At 43.3% G+C, this 16,213-nt stretch overlaps 1 protein-coding gene across 5 annotated transcripts in view; it reads right to left on the reverse strand.

The window, feature by feature from the left end:
* The window catches only part of KANK1 (KN motif and ankyrin repeat domains 1), a 126,247-nt gene that overhangs the window by 47,351 nt on the left and 62,683 nt on the right, over positions 1-16,213 (reverse strand). For 3 of the 5 annotated variants that reach the window (XM_083592863.1, XM_083592865.1, XM_083592864.1), the window contains exon 2: positions 7,807-7,921. In XM_083592863.1, the coding sequence (XP_083448989.1) occupies positions 7,807-7,843 (37 nt within the window). In that variant the 5' untranslated portion in view covers positions 7,844-7,921. Of the gene's footprint in view, positions 1-3,545; positions 4,144-7,806; positions 7,922-16,213 lie in introns of those variants that run through there. The other 2 variants (XM_083592866.1, XM_083592869.1) reach the window with 2 other exon arrangements.

The raw sequence follows: 16,213 nt of genomic DNA on the forward strand, positions 1-16,213 counted from the left end.
AGCTAAGGTCGAGAGAATCTGTTTCTTGCTTTTTTTAACAAAAGATCCTGACCTCACGGTTTGGACATTATAAGAAGATATTCTGGAGGATAAAAAGAATTTTGGGAGCTGAAACTACACCCCCCCCTAGACCCGGGAACGTCCGATGAGAAAGCCTGTTGCATGGAAGATTTTGACAGCTGTCAAGTGAGCTGCTAGTCAGCTAGTTGTCAGCTGGAAAAAGAGAACATTGTTTCTGCTGTTTTTGCTGGTTTATTCGGGATAACTTGTTGAAAATAAGGTTGATACAAAATAACTGGACTTTTGGTTTTTGAGCTGAAAGGAAGATCAAGGAATTAAATCCCCCTAGAGGGGTAACAAGGATACTACATTACAAAAATGGCTGGAGTGTCTAAATTCCAAGCAGAATTGGACAGAGCACTGGTTCTCTTGGGAAACTTACAAGATGAGTACGATGCTTTGTCTACAGAGGTATCGCTATTACACTGGACAGTAAACAACAGCTTGGAGTCTGATAAGGATTTGAAACAGGAAGCCTATTCAACTGAACAAATAAATGAAACCGAAAGCGTAGACACGATGGAGCAATATGTTTTTTTTGAAGAAAACGAAGGAGGAGATGGAGGTTTGCAGGAGTCAAAGGAGAGCTACAATATGAGGCCTGACATGATGATAAAAAAGGACAATAAAAACTGGATGCGGAAAGCCTGGTTTGATTGGGAATTTGGAAAATGGAGAGATCCTCTTTTGAGGAGATCTGAAGACCTGAGGATTATAAATTTGTTGAAGGTGGAAGCTGGAGCTGTGGGGACATTCGGATTTGAAAGAAATTTGAAACAAGAGTTGGAATACCCCATAGGCTTTGCTTTTGCTTTTAAGTATGGAGGACTGGCTAGAAGCAACACCGATTCTGTTGGGCCGGAGCCCCTCCGAGACCTGGGGCTTAACATCAAGGTCTATCAAAGAGACCGGCAGAAAGGAACTGAGAGAGACATAAGGGCCTCGGACCTGAGATCTCCAGGCTAAATAAATAATATAAAGACTGATGGATATTGGTTGGGGACTGGAACCGGGAGAAGGGTGGGTGGAGGTTGGGAATCCAAAGGGTACATAAGGATAATTTGCATTGCTTTGTTTGTTTTATATTTTGTTAGTGGTAAGGAAATTGGGTAAACCGTGGAAGGGAAATTTTGGTCGACCTTAGGAAAAAGGTTTAAGAATAAATTAATGAGGTATAAGTATTGATGTGTAATTTTAATAAGGTGAAATTGGTTTTTTTTTTGTTTTTTTTTAAATTAAGTGAAAATAAGGCTGTTAAAAATAAATGGAGGAAATGGAAAAAAGAAGTAAAGTAAAATAACAGTATGTTAGAATAAATGTTTAAGTTAAGGTGAAGAAATAAGTTAAGGACTTGCTGAATTGACAATTTAAATTGGAATACAAGAAGGGGAGGTGTGAGGAGGTCTGAGAAACAAGGTTGAGGAAAATAAGTATCAGAAACTGTATGTGTTTTTTTTTTTTCTGTTTAGTTTCGAATATGCTTTTTTGTGTTGTTTTTATTTTGTTTATTTTTTTGTTTTTGTTTGTTGTGTGTTTTTTGAAAATACCAATAAATATTTAATAAAAAAAAAATAATGCCTAGGCCCAGCACTTCTGTAGTCTCAAGTGTGCATGCCACTGGGAGCTTCTCTATAAACCTGAACCTCATAAAACAAAACCATAATTTCTGCAAGCCACATATTGCTGCAAGGCAGTGTAAAAGCTCCACTCCTAAATTGCTCCTTCCCAGCCTGTCACAACCAACCATGGATGGTTTCAGCTAGGTCCCCATCGTCGTCTTCACCTCCCACCTTGACTACAGACATCTTCCAACTGCAGTATCATGACCTAGGGCACTGTTTCTTCTACCATGAACTCATGGAAGAGGTGCTCGCTCCTGCTTCCCATGTATCCTCAAGGTTATTTCATGAATAAACCCTTTAGCCTAGTCCCTCAGAAAGAGACCCTATGATGCAGAATGTGGTGGCATAAATCTAGACTGTACCACTTGAGTCCAAAATTCGGTGCACCACAATTCAGCCTGGACACTGAGGTCGGGCTCCGAGGGTCTTCTGGCAGTTCCCTCAAAGTGGCGGTGTTTAAAGCCCTAAATGGCCTTGGTCTGGTATACCTGAAAGAGCATCTCCACCCCCATCGTTCAGCCCGGACATCGAGGTCCAGCGCCAAAGGCCTTCTGGCGGTTCCCTCACTGGAAGAAGTGAGGTTACAGGGAACTGCAGAGGGCCTTCTTGGTGGTGGCACCTGCCCTGTGGAACGCCCTCCCAGCAGATGTCAAGGAGATAAAGAACTATACAACGTTTAGAAGACATCTGAAGGCAGCCCTGTATCGCGAACATTTATGTTTGACATTTTATTATTTTTAATATTTTGCTGGAAGATACCCAGAGTGGTTGGGAAAATATAATATAACAACAACAATAATTTTGATGCCTTCCATCAGCTTTGGCATCTGCCCCCCTATTTGGGTAGGGTCAGCCTAAGTTCTGCCATCTGTGCTCGGGTAAGCTCTAGGTTAGATTACTGCAACGTGTTATACATGGAGCTGTCTCTGGAGACAGTTCGAAAACTCCAGCCGGTGCAGAATTCAACAGCCAGGTTTGTCACTGGGGCAAGATGGTTTGAGCCTATTACACCAATTCTGTCCTGGCTGAAGTGGCTGCTGGCTAGTTTCCGGGACCAATTCAAAGTGCTGGTTTTAACCTATAAAGCCTTTAACAGCCAAATGCCTGGTTATGGAGAAACCTTTTCACTTTCTTTAATGTGGTATACCACAAGATGGAGCCAGTCCAAGTGGTAACTAAAGACATTTGCAGCATCAAAATTGATTTGAGGAGAGGTGTACACGAGTTTTCAGGAGCAATCCGAATAAGCAAAAGAAAGCTTAACTGGGCACAAGATACTAAAATGTTTATATTTAGATTTAACTCCACTTTAGAACACATCCAAAATTCAATTAGGATCATATCACACACAGCAAGAAGTGATATAAGATAGTCCAAGCACATGCCATAAGTAGTCCAAGTAAACAGGTCCCTTCCTCCCCACCCCAAATAAGTCCACTTTGGAGATTCCTGCCCCTTTATTTAAGGCATCCATGAAGGTTCCAGCTGAATTCTGAATAGATGGTCCATTGCAGACAACATTACATGTGACACTGCCAGGATTAATTGAAATAAATCAAAATTGCATCACGCATTAAGATCTTTAAACAGATTACTGCTGCACCATCTACTCCAATTCAACTTACAAAATTTAAGGAAACTTTTAAGTGTATGCATGAGACGTGTCCGACATCATTGCAAATCTTATAAAACTGACTTATTAACAGCATGTTCTTGTTTAGCTTACATGCCTAATAAAGCGACTGCCGTTAATCCTGCCTCAAAGCAACAGTGACACAAACACATACCACGTCCCTATGTTCTGACAACACAACGTGCAAAGCACACGGAACACAAGTGCCAGAATAGAAATTCAAAACCTGCCTGCATAGTCCAGTCAGTATAGTCTTGCTGGCTAAAATAGAAGATCACACATAATGAAAAAGTCTACTCCCCAAACGTGTAATCGACAACTCATTGCTCACCACCATATGAAATTAGTTCCCAAACATCTGCAACCCCTCTGGAACCTACCGTTCAAAGGGCTACAACCGTCTCCATGAGCAGACACTCTTGACAATGGAATCGGTAAGCCAACGTTCTGGTCTTCGTCCCGATAGATTCAGAGCATGGAGAGGAAAAACCCTCCGCCTGTTTAGCTTGACTTTCTGCTCTTTGAATACAGGGCAATTAAGAAACCTGTTCCGATGCTCTCAACGCCCAGTTGTGGATTACGAGACCAGACTCCCTCACCCGGCACAGCAGAGAACCAATACCAGACGTGCCGGGGAGTTGAACGCTATTATGAAATGCTCATGAACTGAACAAACACAAACACAAAAAACCAAGAATGACACGTTGGAACGGGGAGCTCAAGGGTGTATAATGCAAAGCAAGTCCCGACAGTGTCAGAAGAGCAGAACCCTAGTTAGCCTTTGGTTTGGGTGCTGTGCTTTTTTAAAAAGAAGTCACTCTTAATGAGATACGGGGGGCCATTTTATTTCTTTTATGCATTTGTCATAAGAAATATCAGCATATGTAACGTGGCTGCACATGCAGCAATATTGTTTACCACTTAAAACAGTGGAACAGCCTAACTGGTGTGTGAATTATTCAAAGCAGAGAGATCTGGTTTCATATGTCCCTGACCAATAAAGAAACACATTGCAGACAACACTCCGGCTGCACTGCAAATCCATCCCCACAAATTCCATGCATAATGATTATCTCCCAAAGGGAAAAATTCCTTCTGTATTACGTAAAAAAATAGTTTCTCGGCCTTCTGAACAGAATGCCAAAATTGAAAGCAACTTCTGCCAAGCTAATAGCCCTAAAGGGCTTCCAGTTCCTTTTCAAACACCTCCTCTGACACAACCTGGTGTCCTGTACTGAAGTTCTGTGGCTGACATGATTGGTTAACTGAAGGGAGACCGTAGGGTTAAAATCAATTTGGCCTTCTCCATTTGGTTTTATATGTTTTAACCTTATACCTCCCAAACACAGCTAGATGAACTTGTTATATATATTTGGGGTGTGTGTATGGAAATGTATACTTAAAGGTAAAGGGACCCCTGACCATTAGGTCCAGTCGTGGCCGACTCAGGGGTTGCGGCGCACAACTCGCTTTATTGGCCGAGGGAGCTGGCGTACAGCTTCCGGGTCATGTGGCCAGCATGACTAAGCCGCTTCTGGCGAACCAGAGCAGCGCACGGAAACGCCGTTTACCTTCCCGCTGGAGCGGTACCTATTTATCTACTTGCACTTTGACGTGCTTTTGAACTGCTAGGTTGGCAGGAGCTGGAACTGAGCAACAGGAGCTCATCCCGTCACAGGGATTCGAACTGCCGACCTTCTGATTGGCAAGCCCTAGGCCCAGTGGCTTAGACCGCAGCGCCACCCACGCCCCATACTTAAAGAGTTCAAATATCAGTTGAAGCCTATCTTTCATGTTCAAAATAGTCAGGAAAGACACCGTAAGTGGAATTCAATATCACATTATTACAAATTCTCTGCCTGGGCAAGCATACTAAGCTTGGCAGAAGACTGATCCTCCTTTTCTGCTGTGTGTTCTGAGGAGTCTCCCAACTGCCCCCCCCCAAAGTCAATTATTTGGGGAGGGAGGCTGCAGAGGGAGGAAAGGCGAGGAAGCCCCATTGCAGAAGCCCTTCCACTGAACTTCAACTTGGCATGATTTGTTAGTAGATTCTCACCCAAAATGCATTGCCTGAGTGGCTGAGATACCACAACTAAAATTGGTATGTTTGTTTACTAATTATAAATTTAAAGTTACATCCTACACATTCATTTTTAGAGAAAGGAGGGGGGAAAGTTCAAACTACATTACAGTAGGATATTTGTTGAAGGGCTTCTTGAACATCGTAACTGCCTAATCCTACCCTAGTAAGTTTCCCTCAGCAACTGAAGAAAGGAGGGTCTAGAATCATATTTTCTGGTTGGTGGCGCTGTGGGTTAAACCACAGAGCCTAGGACTTGTCAATCAGAAGGTCGGTGGTTCGAATCGCTGCGATGGGGTGAGCTCCTGTTGCTTGGTCCCTGCTCCTGCCAACCTAGCAGTTCGAAAGCACACCAGTGCACGTAGATAAATAGGTACCACTCCGGCGGGAAGGTAAACAGCATTTCCGTGCGCTGCTCTGATTCGCCAGAAGTGGCTTAGTCAGGCTGGCCACATGACCCAGAAGCTGTACGCCGGCTCCCTTGGCCAATAAAGTGAGATGAGAGCCGCAACCCCCAGAGTCGGTCACGACTGGACTTAATGGTTAGGGGTCCCTTTACCTTTACCCTAGTAAGTTTTCCTGCAGCAGCTGAAGGAAGGAGGGTCTAGAATCATATTTTCTGGTTGGACACATAAATATAATAAAATCAGGTAATTCAGCTAGCGGTGCTTAATTTTCTCTCAGATTTGGTGCACCCAGACAGAAGAAAAAAAGCACAAATGCATGGCTTCAGAGTCGTCAATGAGGTGCACAAGGAAACTGCTACATAAACCAGTTCTGCAACAGGAGGGGCACACGAACTATTGGTGTGTACACACTGCATGACAGTTTTGTGTTCAGTGCTGGATGCAGACGCCTTGATGGGGTGCTGTATAGACATCATCCCCATGTCACACACCATTTGTCAATCTAAAGCTCATTCTGCTGGAACGGTTATGATCCATTTTGTGCCAAGAATGCACTTCTCAAGCACAGGGGCGTTTTCAAGGGCTACCTTCTGCTGGGACAGGACTGCGCCACGCCCCAGCACCAGGTCCAACTTGTCTTTGAATGAAGCAAAATAGGAAGCAGCACGGTAGTATCTTAGCTGCCTCTATAGACAGTGGTACCTTGGTTTACGAACTAAATCCCTTTCCAGAAGTCCGTTCTTAAACCAAAGCATTCTTAAACCAAGGCGTGCTTTCCCATAGCAGCGGGGGACTCAATTTACAAATGGAACACACTCAACAGGAAGCGGAACATGTTCTTATTCCAAGGCAAAGTTCACAAACCAAAACACCTACTTCCAGGTTTGCAGCGTTCTTGATCCAAGTTGTTCATACACTAAGCTGTTCTTAAACCAAGGTACCACTGAGATATATATTCGCTGCATAGAGGCATATTAACAGATCATCTCCCAGCGCCTCTCTTCCAAAAGACTGTGAATACGAGAATGTTTATCTGTGGAAAGCCTAATGGAGCGAAGGGGAACAGAGGACACAGTTGCACACTAGTTTGAAAACATGTTGACCTGTGTGTATAGACAATGCAGTTTTCATGCAAAGGTGTTGTGCAACTGCAAACTGCTATGCACAAACGAAAAAATGACCCATGGGCATTTGAAAGGCAATGTTTGTTTGGACCCTGGGTGGGAACCCAGAGGCTGAGGGGAAGGGTATATCAGAAAGAAAATGAACTTCTAACTTTGTATCAAAGTAACATTTTTATGTGCAACTGTGTGTTTTTCTAATATTTTTGTTGTTTACGTTGTCCGTTGATGCTTCAGTTTTCTTAGAGATATTTTTAAGATAGTAAGCAGGATAGAAATGTTGTAAACAACAACAACACATTTGTACATAGCCTGTACAGACTCCTCCTTCTAACCCAGTAAATGCATTCAGACCCTAGAGGTTGCACCTCTGCAAAAGGATAATGTCACAAGTGGGAGGGAATCATGACAATGAAAAGATTCCATGCCTGATAGAGCTTTACAGGACTTCCTTTGACAGAAATGTTCTGTTCCTGGCAAGGAAAAAACAAAACCAGGAATGCTCTGTTTAACTCTGGTTATGCAAATCTTCATAATGGTGCCATAAGTCTCCCTGCTTGCAGTTCTCTTAACGATTCCAGGTCATTTGTTGCTTCTTGTTAAAAACAGAAGCCAGTTTGCTGCTATCAGTTATGCAACTTATACACCGGATAACTTGGATGCAGACATCATGCATGAGCCATTCAGACATGACAAACCTGACATGGAAATAACCACATGGTAGGGAGATGTTTCATGATACTATTTCAATACTTGGGGGGATAAACATATACACAGCATTTTAAGAACATGACATTTTTTAAAAAATAAAATGCCCTGAACAATAGGCTTAGTATAGCTTTGCTATACTAGGGAGGTTACTTCTCATAAGGCAAAAAGTTACCTGTGGAGCTGCCATTAATATTTGTTGGCTGGGCCATGCTTGCTGAGTGACAAATCCAGAAACTGATTGTTAGGAGTCATGCAAATCAAGCATCAAATCCAATCAGGCATGCAACCTGCAAGAGGGAAAAAAAGGTCATCAAAATATTGCAATTCCAAAACTAGTTGACTTTCATTATAAAGATCACCAGGTATAGGCCCATGTCCTCAAGTTTAAGCATAGAAAATGGGATAGGCTGATGCATTTTAAAAAAAATAATACAGAAGAGTGTGAGTGTCAGAGCTACCCTAGGTCCCAGCTCACAAAGGACCAACGCTGCTTCGTTGTTAAGTATAAAAGTCTTTATTGAAGTTCAGTTTCACTTCCAGAGCCGCAGCTCTACATCTCAAGTGTCAGACCGTTGATGCTCCGTCTGAGTCTCCTCCCCCTTGACACCAATTTAAGATTCTAGCCTTGCTCCACCTTCTCCGCTGCTCCTTCCTCCTCTGGGTCCGCCTGCCCGCCGGGGTTCCGCCCTTTCTAGCCTCTTCTCCCGCTGATTCCCCTGAGCCTTCTCCCTCCCTCCGGCGGGCTTTAGGAGCTGGTTCCCCATCCGGGTCTCCTGCTGTTCCGCGCGCCTGCACATTTGAACTTGGCGCGCGCGCCCAGCCAGCAGCTTTCCTCCTGACCGTTTCACTGCTGCTGTCACTGCTTCCCCCTTCGGGGAGGCTAGCTGCAACTGACCTCCCCTCCGTTGGAGGCGTGGTCAGCCCTGACTCCCTCTCTGGAGGAGACACTGCCCCTGACACATGTGACTCTTCCCCCCCACTACGCTCTGGTGGGGAAACTGGTCCCGATCCTCCACTGCTGCTTTGGGGTTCCCCTCTGGCTCCTTGTTTCTGGTGCGTCCCCCCTGGGACCCCCCTTGCCCTGACCATCGGCGCCCCCTTCTGGGAATCTTCTGATTCGCTGGAGAAGCTCATGGAATCTCTCGGGCCACTGTCATACTCCCCTACGCTGCCCTCGGATTCTTCCCCTTCGCTCTCCCAATCCTCTCTCCCCAGTGCTCCTGCTCCTGATTCCCTGACAGTGAGTTTCAAAAATCAAGTGACAAAGCGTTACTGTCAGGCACACCATTAACAGAAAGACATAGCTGTCAATTTGCAGATTTGAAAATAAGGGACCAGCAGCCAAAATAAGGGATCAACAATTACTTTGATAAAATACATATTTTGCTGCGTGCAAATGGCTTTAGATACCTATTAGGTCCATAAATTACCATATAGTATATATTCAGCACATAAAAACCAGCAACAATTTGTTGTTGACAAAGGACAGCTGGACATAGAAAGGGCCCCATTACCTTCAGTAGCTTATTTAAGGGACATCATCAATAAGGGACAGCAGCGGGACATGGCGCTGGGATAAGGGACTGTCCTGCCAAATAAAGGACGCTTGACAGCTATGCAGAAAGATGAAAATATCTGAGCGAACTGAACACAGATGTTAGTAAACACCACAGACCACAAATCCTCTACAGCAAATATGAAGTAACACAAGCATGGCTTGGGCTTTGATTAGAGGGGAAATCAATAAGGCAGTGATTGTAACAACGAAGCCCTGAAATACAAAGAGTCTACATGAACATAAAGGAGGAAAGAACTTCAATTTGGACTAACAAACGTCACTTTTATTTGCCTCTAGGTTGCTTGAAAGGCATTAGAGTCCAGACCGGAATCTGACTGAAATGTGTTAGTTGAAATATAAAAGCAAAGGGGAGCTAAATTATAGACTGGAAAATTACAGACAGGCCCCAAGGACCTAGACAGTAGCATGAGAAATGTACTTTGCCAATACTGTTTGTGAGAGAGCATGATGTTATGCCACAATAGTTCCAAAGTGCGAAAAATGGATTGGAAAATCCAAATCTGCTTCTGGGCACAACTGTATTCATGTCACAGGACCAATACAACTGAACTGCACACTAGCACTATGTTCGCAGTGCAGATTCAGAAGCAGCGAGCTGCATGGTGCTATCATTCTCACATCAATGATTAAACCACGTGGGGCTTGTTTTATCATTCAGCATCATTTATCTAGCCAGCAATAGGTGGCTGTAATTTAAACCAATCAAGGGGAATTTAAACCAAGAAGGAAAACTGATCTGCAAAAAATATAACTTTGCAATTTGCAGGCCGAGTTCAGCCTTGTGTATGTATATACAGTGGTACCTCAGGTTAAGTACTTAATTCGTTCCGGAGGTCTGTACTTAACCTGAAACTGTTCTTAACCTGAAGCACCACTTTAGCTAATGGGGCCTCCTGCTGCTGCCGTGCTGCCGGAGCACGATTTCTGAACTCATCCTGAAGCAAAGTGCTTAACCTGAAGCACTATTTCTGGGTTAGCAGACTCTGTAACCTGAAGCGTAGGTAACCGGAAGCGTATGTAACCCAAGGTACCACCGTACTGAATATCACACACACACACACAATATATATATATTTGTGTATATTGAAGTTTAGAAGGTGTCACACAGAGCATGCATATTAGAAGAAAGTTTGTTTCTCAGAAAATTAGGCTTTCTGCCCTTACCAATCCTGTGTTCCTACATGCTTGTTTCATACCTGCCTGAGATTACTGTGCTCTGAATACTTCAGGGCAAATGCAAAAACAAGTAACGACTGGTTAGAAGTACTATTTGCTAATAGAAGTTTAGATGCTGCTCTCAAGGCGGGAGAAAGCATTCTTTATTCCGTATTCAAACACTGAATAGTCAATGTGCCAAGAGTCTCGGTACATGGCTTGACAGGACTGTCAAAAATTGGAACAAAATTCTTTTCCGCATACAGGCAAAAGCTTATTCAGCAACGCACATAGATGATGAAAGTCTTGAGAAAAAGAAAAAGGGAAAATAAAAAATCAGGGGACTTACTAGGTCCTTTGTCCACCTATTGCCATTTAGTAAAGGTAAAGGGACCCCTGACCGTTAGGTCCAATCGCGGATGACTCTGGGGTTGCGGCACTCATCTCGCTTTATTGGCCGAGGGAGCCGGCGTACAGCTTCCGGGTCATGTGGCCAGCATGACTCTGGCGAAACAGAGCAGCACACGGAAATGCCGTTTACCTTCCCGCCAGAGCGGTACCTTTTATCTACTTGCACTCTGATGTGTCTTCAAACTGCCAGGTTGGCAGGAGCAGGGACTGAGCAACGGGAGCTCACCCTGTCGCAGGGATTCGAACCGCTGACCTTCTGATTGGCAAGCCCTAGGCTCTGTGGTATAACCCACAGTTAAGCCTGTGCCTAAACCACACATTCAGAAGCTACCATTGACTAGGCTTGAGGCCCCTTCACCTTGACTTAGGCTGCTTACCTGCACTGCATCTCGTGCAATTAGTATAAATGCATATATCTGATTCTAAGCGTAGGAAAGCCCACCTTATAATGCACAAACTACAGAAACAAAAAAATATAATGCACGTATCCACCATGCATGCTGCAGGGTGCGCTATGGACATGTGTGGTACATGGTCAATCTAACCACTACTCTGTGAGTGTCAGCTATCTGGTGCAAAATTCAGATTCACTAGATAGCCTTTAGCAAAGCCAACAGACTTCCTTTACCTCAATATTTCATCTGCAATATGAGGATTAAAAAAATGATGTGATGATAACCAGGGTATTCAGGTAGGTAGCCGTGTTGGTCTGACACAGTCGAAATAAATAAAAGTATAAGGAAATTGTCCAGTAGCACCTTAGAGACCAACCAAGTTTGTTTTGGGTATAAGCTTTCGTGTGCATATACACTTCTTCAGATGGTACCTCAGGTTACATACGCTTCAGGTTATAGACTCTGCTAACCCAGAAATAGTGCTTCAGGTTAAGAACGTTGCTTCAGGATGAGAACAGAAATCGTGCTCCGGCGGCACGGCAGCAGCAGGAGGCCCCATTAGCTAAAGTGGTGCTTCAGGTTAAGAACAGTTTCAGGTTAAGTACGGACCTCTGGAACGAATTAAGTACTTAACCTGAGGTACCACTGTACACTGACCCTTATATATAGTGGGAGGGGGGCGGGGTTTTTCTCAAAAGGAGATGGGTGATTGAAGAAGTGTGCATGCACATGAAAGCTTATACCCAGAACAAACTTAGTTGGCCTCTAAGGTGCTACTGGACAATTTTTAAAATTTATTTTGACAGGGTAATATGTGACATGCTTTAGAAAAGCTCAGCAAAAGCCAGGGGTAGGCAGACACCACATGCAATAGCTGAAAAGTAAGCATTAAGGTAAGTGAAATGTTAAGATTATATAAAGTTGCCAAAGCCTGAGAACTGAAATGGCTCTAACGTGGGCCGTTCATTCATCAGTGGGAACTTTTAGTTAATCTGCAATTTCAGCCTCCCCAAGTTGCCAGTCGCTGCATGAAGATGTTTTTCTGGGCACTTGGCCAGAGTACAGTGTTTAAAATGTAACCCTGAGTGACGATAAAAACAAGACACACCAGTCCCTGGAACCTCCCACAGGAGGGGATGAAAGGGACTCCTTCAGACATGGCTTGCAGGAAAGTGGGCAGTCATGTCAGGAATAGCTTACCCAAACCACATCAAGGTACCACTATGGCTTAATTCAAGACGTCATCGTATTTAGAGTAGATCCACTGAGTTCAGTGGGTTTACTCAATGTAGGGCTATGTCTAGTTCAAATCCCTTGGCCAGGCATCCCCAAACTTGGCCCTCCAGGTGTTTTAGGACTACAATTCCCATCATCCCTGACCACTGGTCCTGTTAGCTAGGGACGATGGGAGTTGTAGTCCCAAAACAGCTGGAGGGCTGAGTTTGGGGGTGTCTGCCCTTGACTTTACTGCATAAGCATATAGTTAGCATTACATGCAGCTGATGATGACATCCCTGTGGCCCAGGTGTTCCCTTCTGGGTTCGGGAGCTTAGGAGTGAGGCATTTTAAACAGAGCTGGGATTCGTTCGTAGAGTTTAGATGGTAGACTCACATTTACAGAGCTTCAACAATACACAATGTTACAAGACTTGCGATGATATGAACTAGTGGTTACACTGTAATTATGGATTGCAATTTTTAAGCAACGGTTGCTATGGTCTCACCTGCTCCATATACTCAAAACTTTTTATTTATTTGCATTCTTTGTTTATTGTGTCAATAAATAAAGTATCTCGACAAACTTTCATTAGCTATGAGAACAGACTTATAGCACAGGAAAATGCTTGCAGAATAGCAGCAAAGGCATCATGAAACAAACGGTAAAAAGCATTGTTTACATTATTTTAGAAATGAAAGGTTGTTTTTTTAACCCAAACACCAGCTCTTAAAGCATCGTCCCCATTTTAGCTCATGAAATGCAACTGAAGAGCCTGAAGACCACTGCGATTTTGGTATCTGTTTACCATGAGAATAAAGTAGAATAGCAATTCCTGTTGCACTCCCTCCCCTCTGCCGCAAATATCAATTTGCAGCTCAGTAATAAGTGACCTGCATTAAAGTGTGCTATTCAAGTTATGATACGGATAACCATTATGTAGGATTCCACTGCCACCACCCTCTTATCAAGTGCCAAGCTGGAATTTTCTACATTTCAAGGTTAAGAGTACTGGAAAATGTATAGTTCTGCTAAATCTGGCTTGGCATCTGTCAGGTCCATAATATGTACCGCCTTTTTTGCTCTATAAGACTCACTTTTTCCCTCCTAAAAAGTAAGGGGAAATGTGTATGCGTCTTATGGAGCGAATGCAAGCTGCGCAGCTATCCCAGAAGCCAGAACAGCAAGAGGGATTGCTGCTTTCACTGCGCAGCGATCCCTCTTGCTGTTCTGGCTTCTGAGATTAAGAATATTTTTTTCTTGTTTTCCTCCTCCTAAAACTAGGTGCATCTTGTGGTCTGGTGCGTCTTATAGAGCGAAAAATACGGTAGTTATATTGTGCAGGCTGAATGCGACCTCTGACCTAGGTCATAACACTTGTGACACTTGGTACCGGGCAAATTGCTTATTACTCTTTACACCACTGTCAGTGTGCATCATTTTAAAAAAGTAACTTGTAGAAAGAGGCAACACTATGGCTCTGAAGACGGCAATGATAAATCTCTGAGTCAGGACAAAGTGTCCTGTCTTTTCAGCCACACAGGAAGCTCCAGCAAATTACATTTGGCAAAACTATTTAAGAGCTAAGGCTACAGCTCTGTGCTGATATTAGCTAACACACTATTCAGAGAGCACCCTGTATATTTGTGTACATTCCAAGCTATAATCAGACACCTATTCCTAACAAAAGTTCAGCTCAAAAGGGCAGATTTAATTGCAATGCGACACTCGCCAAGCCCAGTCCAGAAGACTAGCAAACTTTCTTAGTCTGGATACACTGCTACTTCCAATATTTGATAGACAGAAAAACCTTTTAACAAAAGCTCATTGTTCTTAGCGCAGTTCAGGGAATAAAGATGGAATATTTTTGTTGCAGAGCTAATTACTCAGCAGAAAGGGGGTTCAAAATGTGTGGTTTTACACCAAAACAAATTCATGCTTTCTATACAAAAACATTGAAACTAAACATTGAAACTAAGATTTCATGGATTTTTGTTGGGGTTTTGTTTTTGTTTTTTGCATGGTTCACATCTTTACTTCACAGGCGCAACTACCCTCGAAGACGGCAATAGCTTTCATGAAGTTGTTCACAAAGATTTGATATATCGGTTTACTCTGTGAGATATCTATATGTGCTTTATACTTGTGTAGTTCAACAGCTCTTAGTTGGTAAAAAGCCAGTTGTTAAATTTCAGTCCATCAGCTCAGCTTCCTCACTTCTACCCAGAGATGTTGGACAGAAAATTTTCTACTCCCCCCCAAAAACCCCCGAGTCTCCTAAGTTCATAAGTACAGTGGTACCTCGGGTTAAGAACTTAATTCGTTCTGGAGGTCTGTTCTTAACCTTAACTGTTCTTAACCTGAAGCACCACTTTAGCTAATGGGGCCTCCCATTGCTGCCGCCGTGCGATTTCTCATCCTGAAGCAAAGTTCTTAACCCGAGGTACTATTTCTGGGTTAGCAGAGTCTGTAACGTGAAGTGTCTGTAACCTGAAGTGTATGTAACCCGAGGTACCACTGTAATAACGCATCACAGAATCAAAGAATTGTAGAGTTGCAAGGGACCAAGAGGGTCATCGTCCAACCCCCTGCAAAGTAAGAATCCAGCCCACAGCCATCCCTGGCTGGAATCAAACCACCAGCCTTATAGTTAACAGCCAGACACTCTGACCCATTGAGCCACAGAAATTGATACTTGTGCCCAATAGCTATTAGGCAAGCTTGGGCATCCCAAATTTTTCAGCTTTGTTCACTATATGCAAGTAAAATAAACATGTTAAATTATATCACTCTAGGGCATCCCACATTTCCCCATTTCTAATTTTGCCGTGCACATTGGCCAATTCAAAATACTCTAGGAAACCCCTATTCACTGCCCCATCTCACCTAAGTAGAATCCTCTGAAGAAAGTAATGTCAGAAAAGGCTCAGCGCACGTAACAAAGTTCTGCAAGTTTGTATTGCTGACTTATCATGTAGACTGGATGCTTCAGGAAAAAAACGCCGCCCAGTACAGTTTTTACAACTAGCCTTGAAGTCTCTATTAGGGATGATGATGATGATGATAATATTTTATTTATATCCTGCCCTCCCCAGCCGAATCCGGGCTCAGAGCGGCTAACAATGGTAAAATAATACAGCATACTGGATGCCCACCAAAGACAAGATTCAGTATTTCAGAAACTGATTTACATTGTTTTGAACTGCCTGTCTTGTCTCAAAGAATAAGAGAAGTGTGTTAGGGAGTTATTATGAATGATAAACAATTTGACACTTTTCTTGCTGTTTTCTGCTCAGCTGATCTACCTCCTTTCCAAAAGCACCTTGTCTTTTGTTGTTGCTGTTGGTCAAATTGTTTTCATTGACTTTCCAAATTTTACCAAATGAGCCACAAATTAAGACAAACCTAACACACCTTGTCCAATCATTGCTTTCTCGCACTCCCTTCTTGGCGCGCCCAAAGTTTCCTCTTGTTGCTGCTTTATTTTCCTGGTTGCTTCTAGTTCACATTCCATTCCTTAAAATTGACCTTGCATTGCAATAGGTTCTTTTATTGTTTTTAAACTTATCATCCTTAACCGTCAGCTATCCACTTGCCCAAAAGCACCTTGTGTAGAAAGAAAATGACAGCCCTGGCAAACTTATTCCCTGGCTGGAAGCTCAAGATATCACACACAATACACACAACCTCTTCCTTTTCCATCCTTTGTAGACTGTTTGGAGAGATGAAATGACTTTAAAAACAGTCTGAGCTCTCTGGTCCCTGAGGCTTCAGGAGCACCTTAGTTCAGTTTAATGTGCCTCAGAGAAGACTTGCTTCACCC

The sequence above is a fragment of the Podarcis filfolensis genome (assembly GCF_964270895.1).
Source record: "Podarcis filfolensis genome assembly, chromosome: 17".
In the NCBI taxonomy this organism is placed as follows: Eukaryota; Metazoa; Chordata; class Lepidosauria; order Squamata; family Lacertidae; genus Podarcis; species Podarcis filfolensis.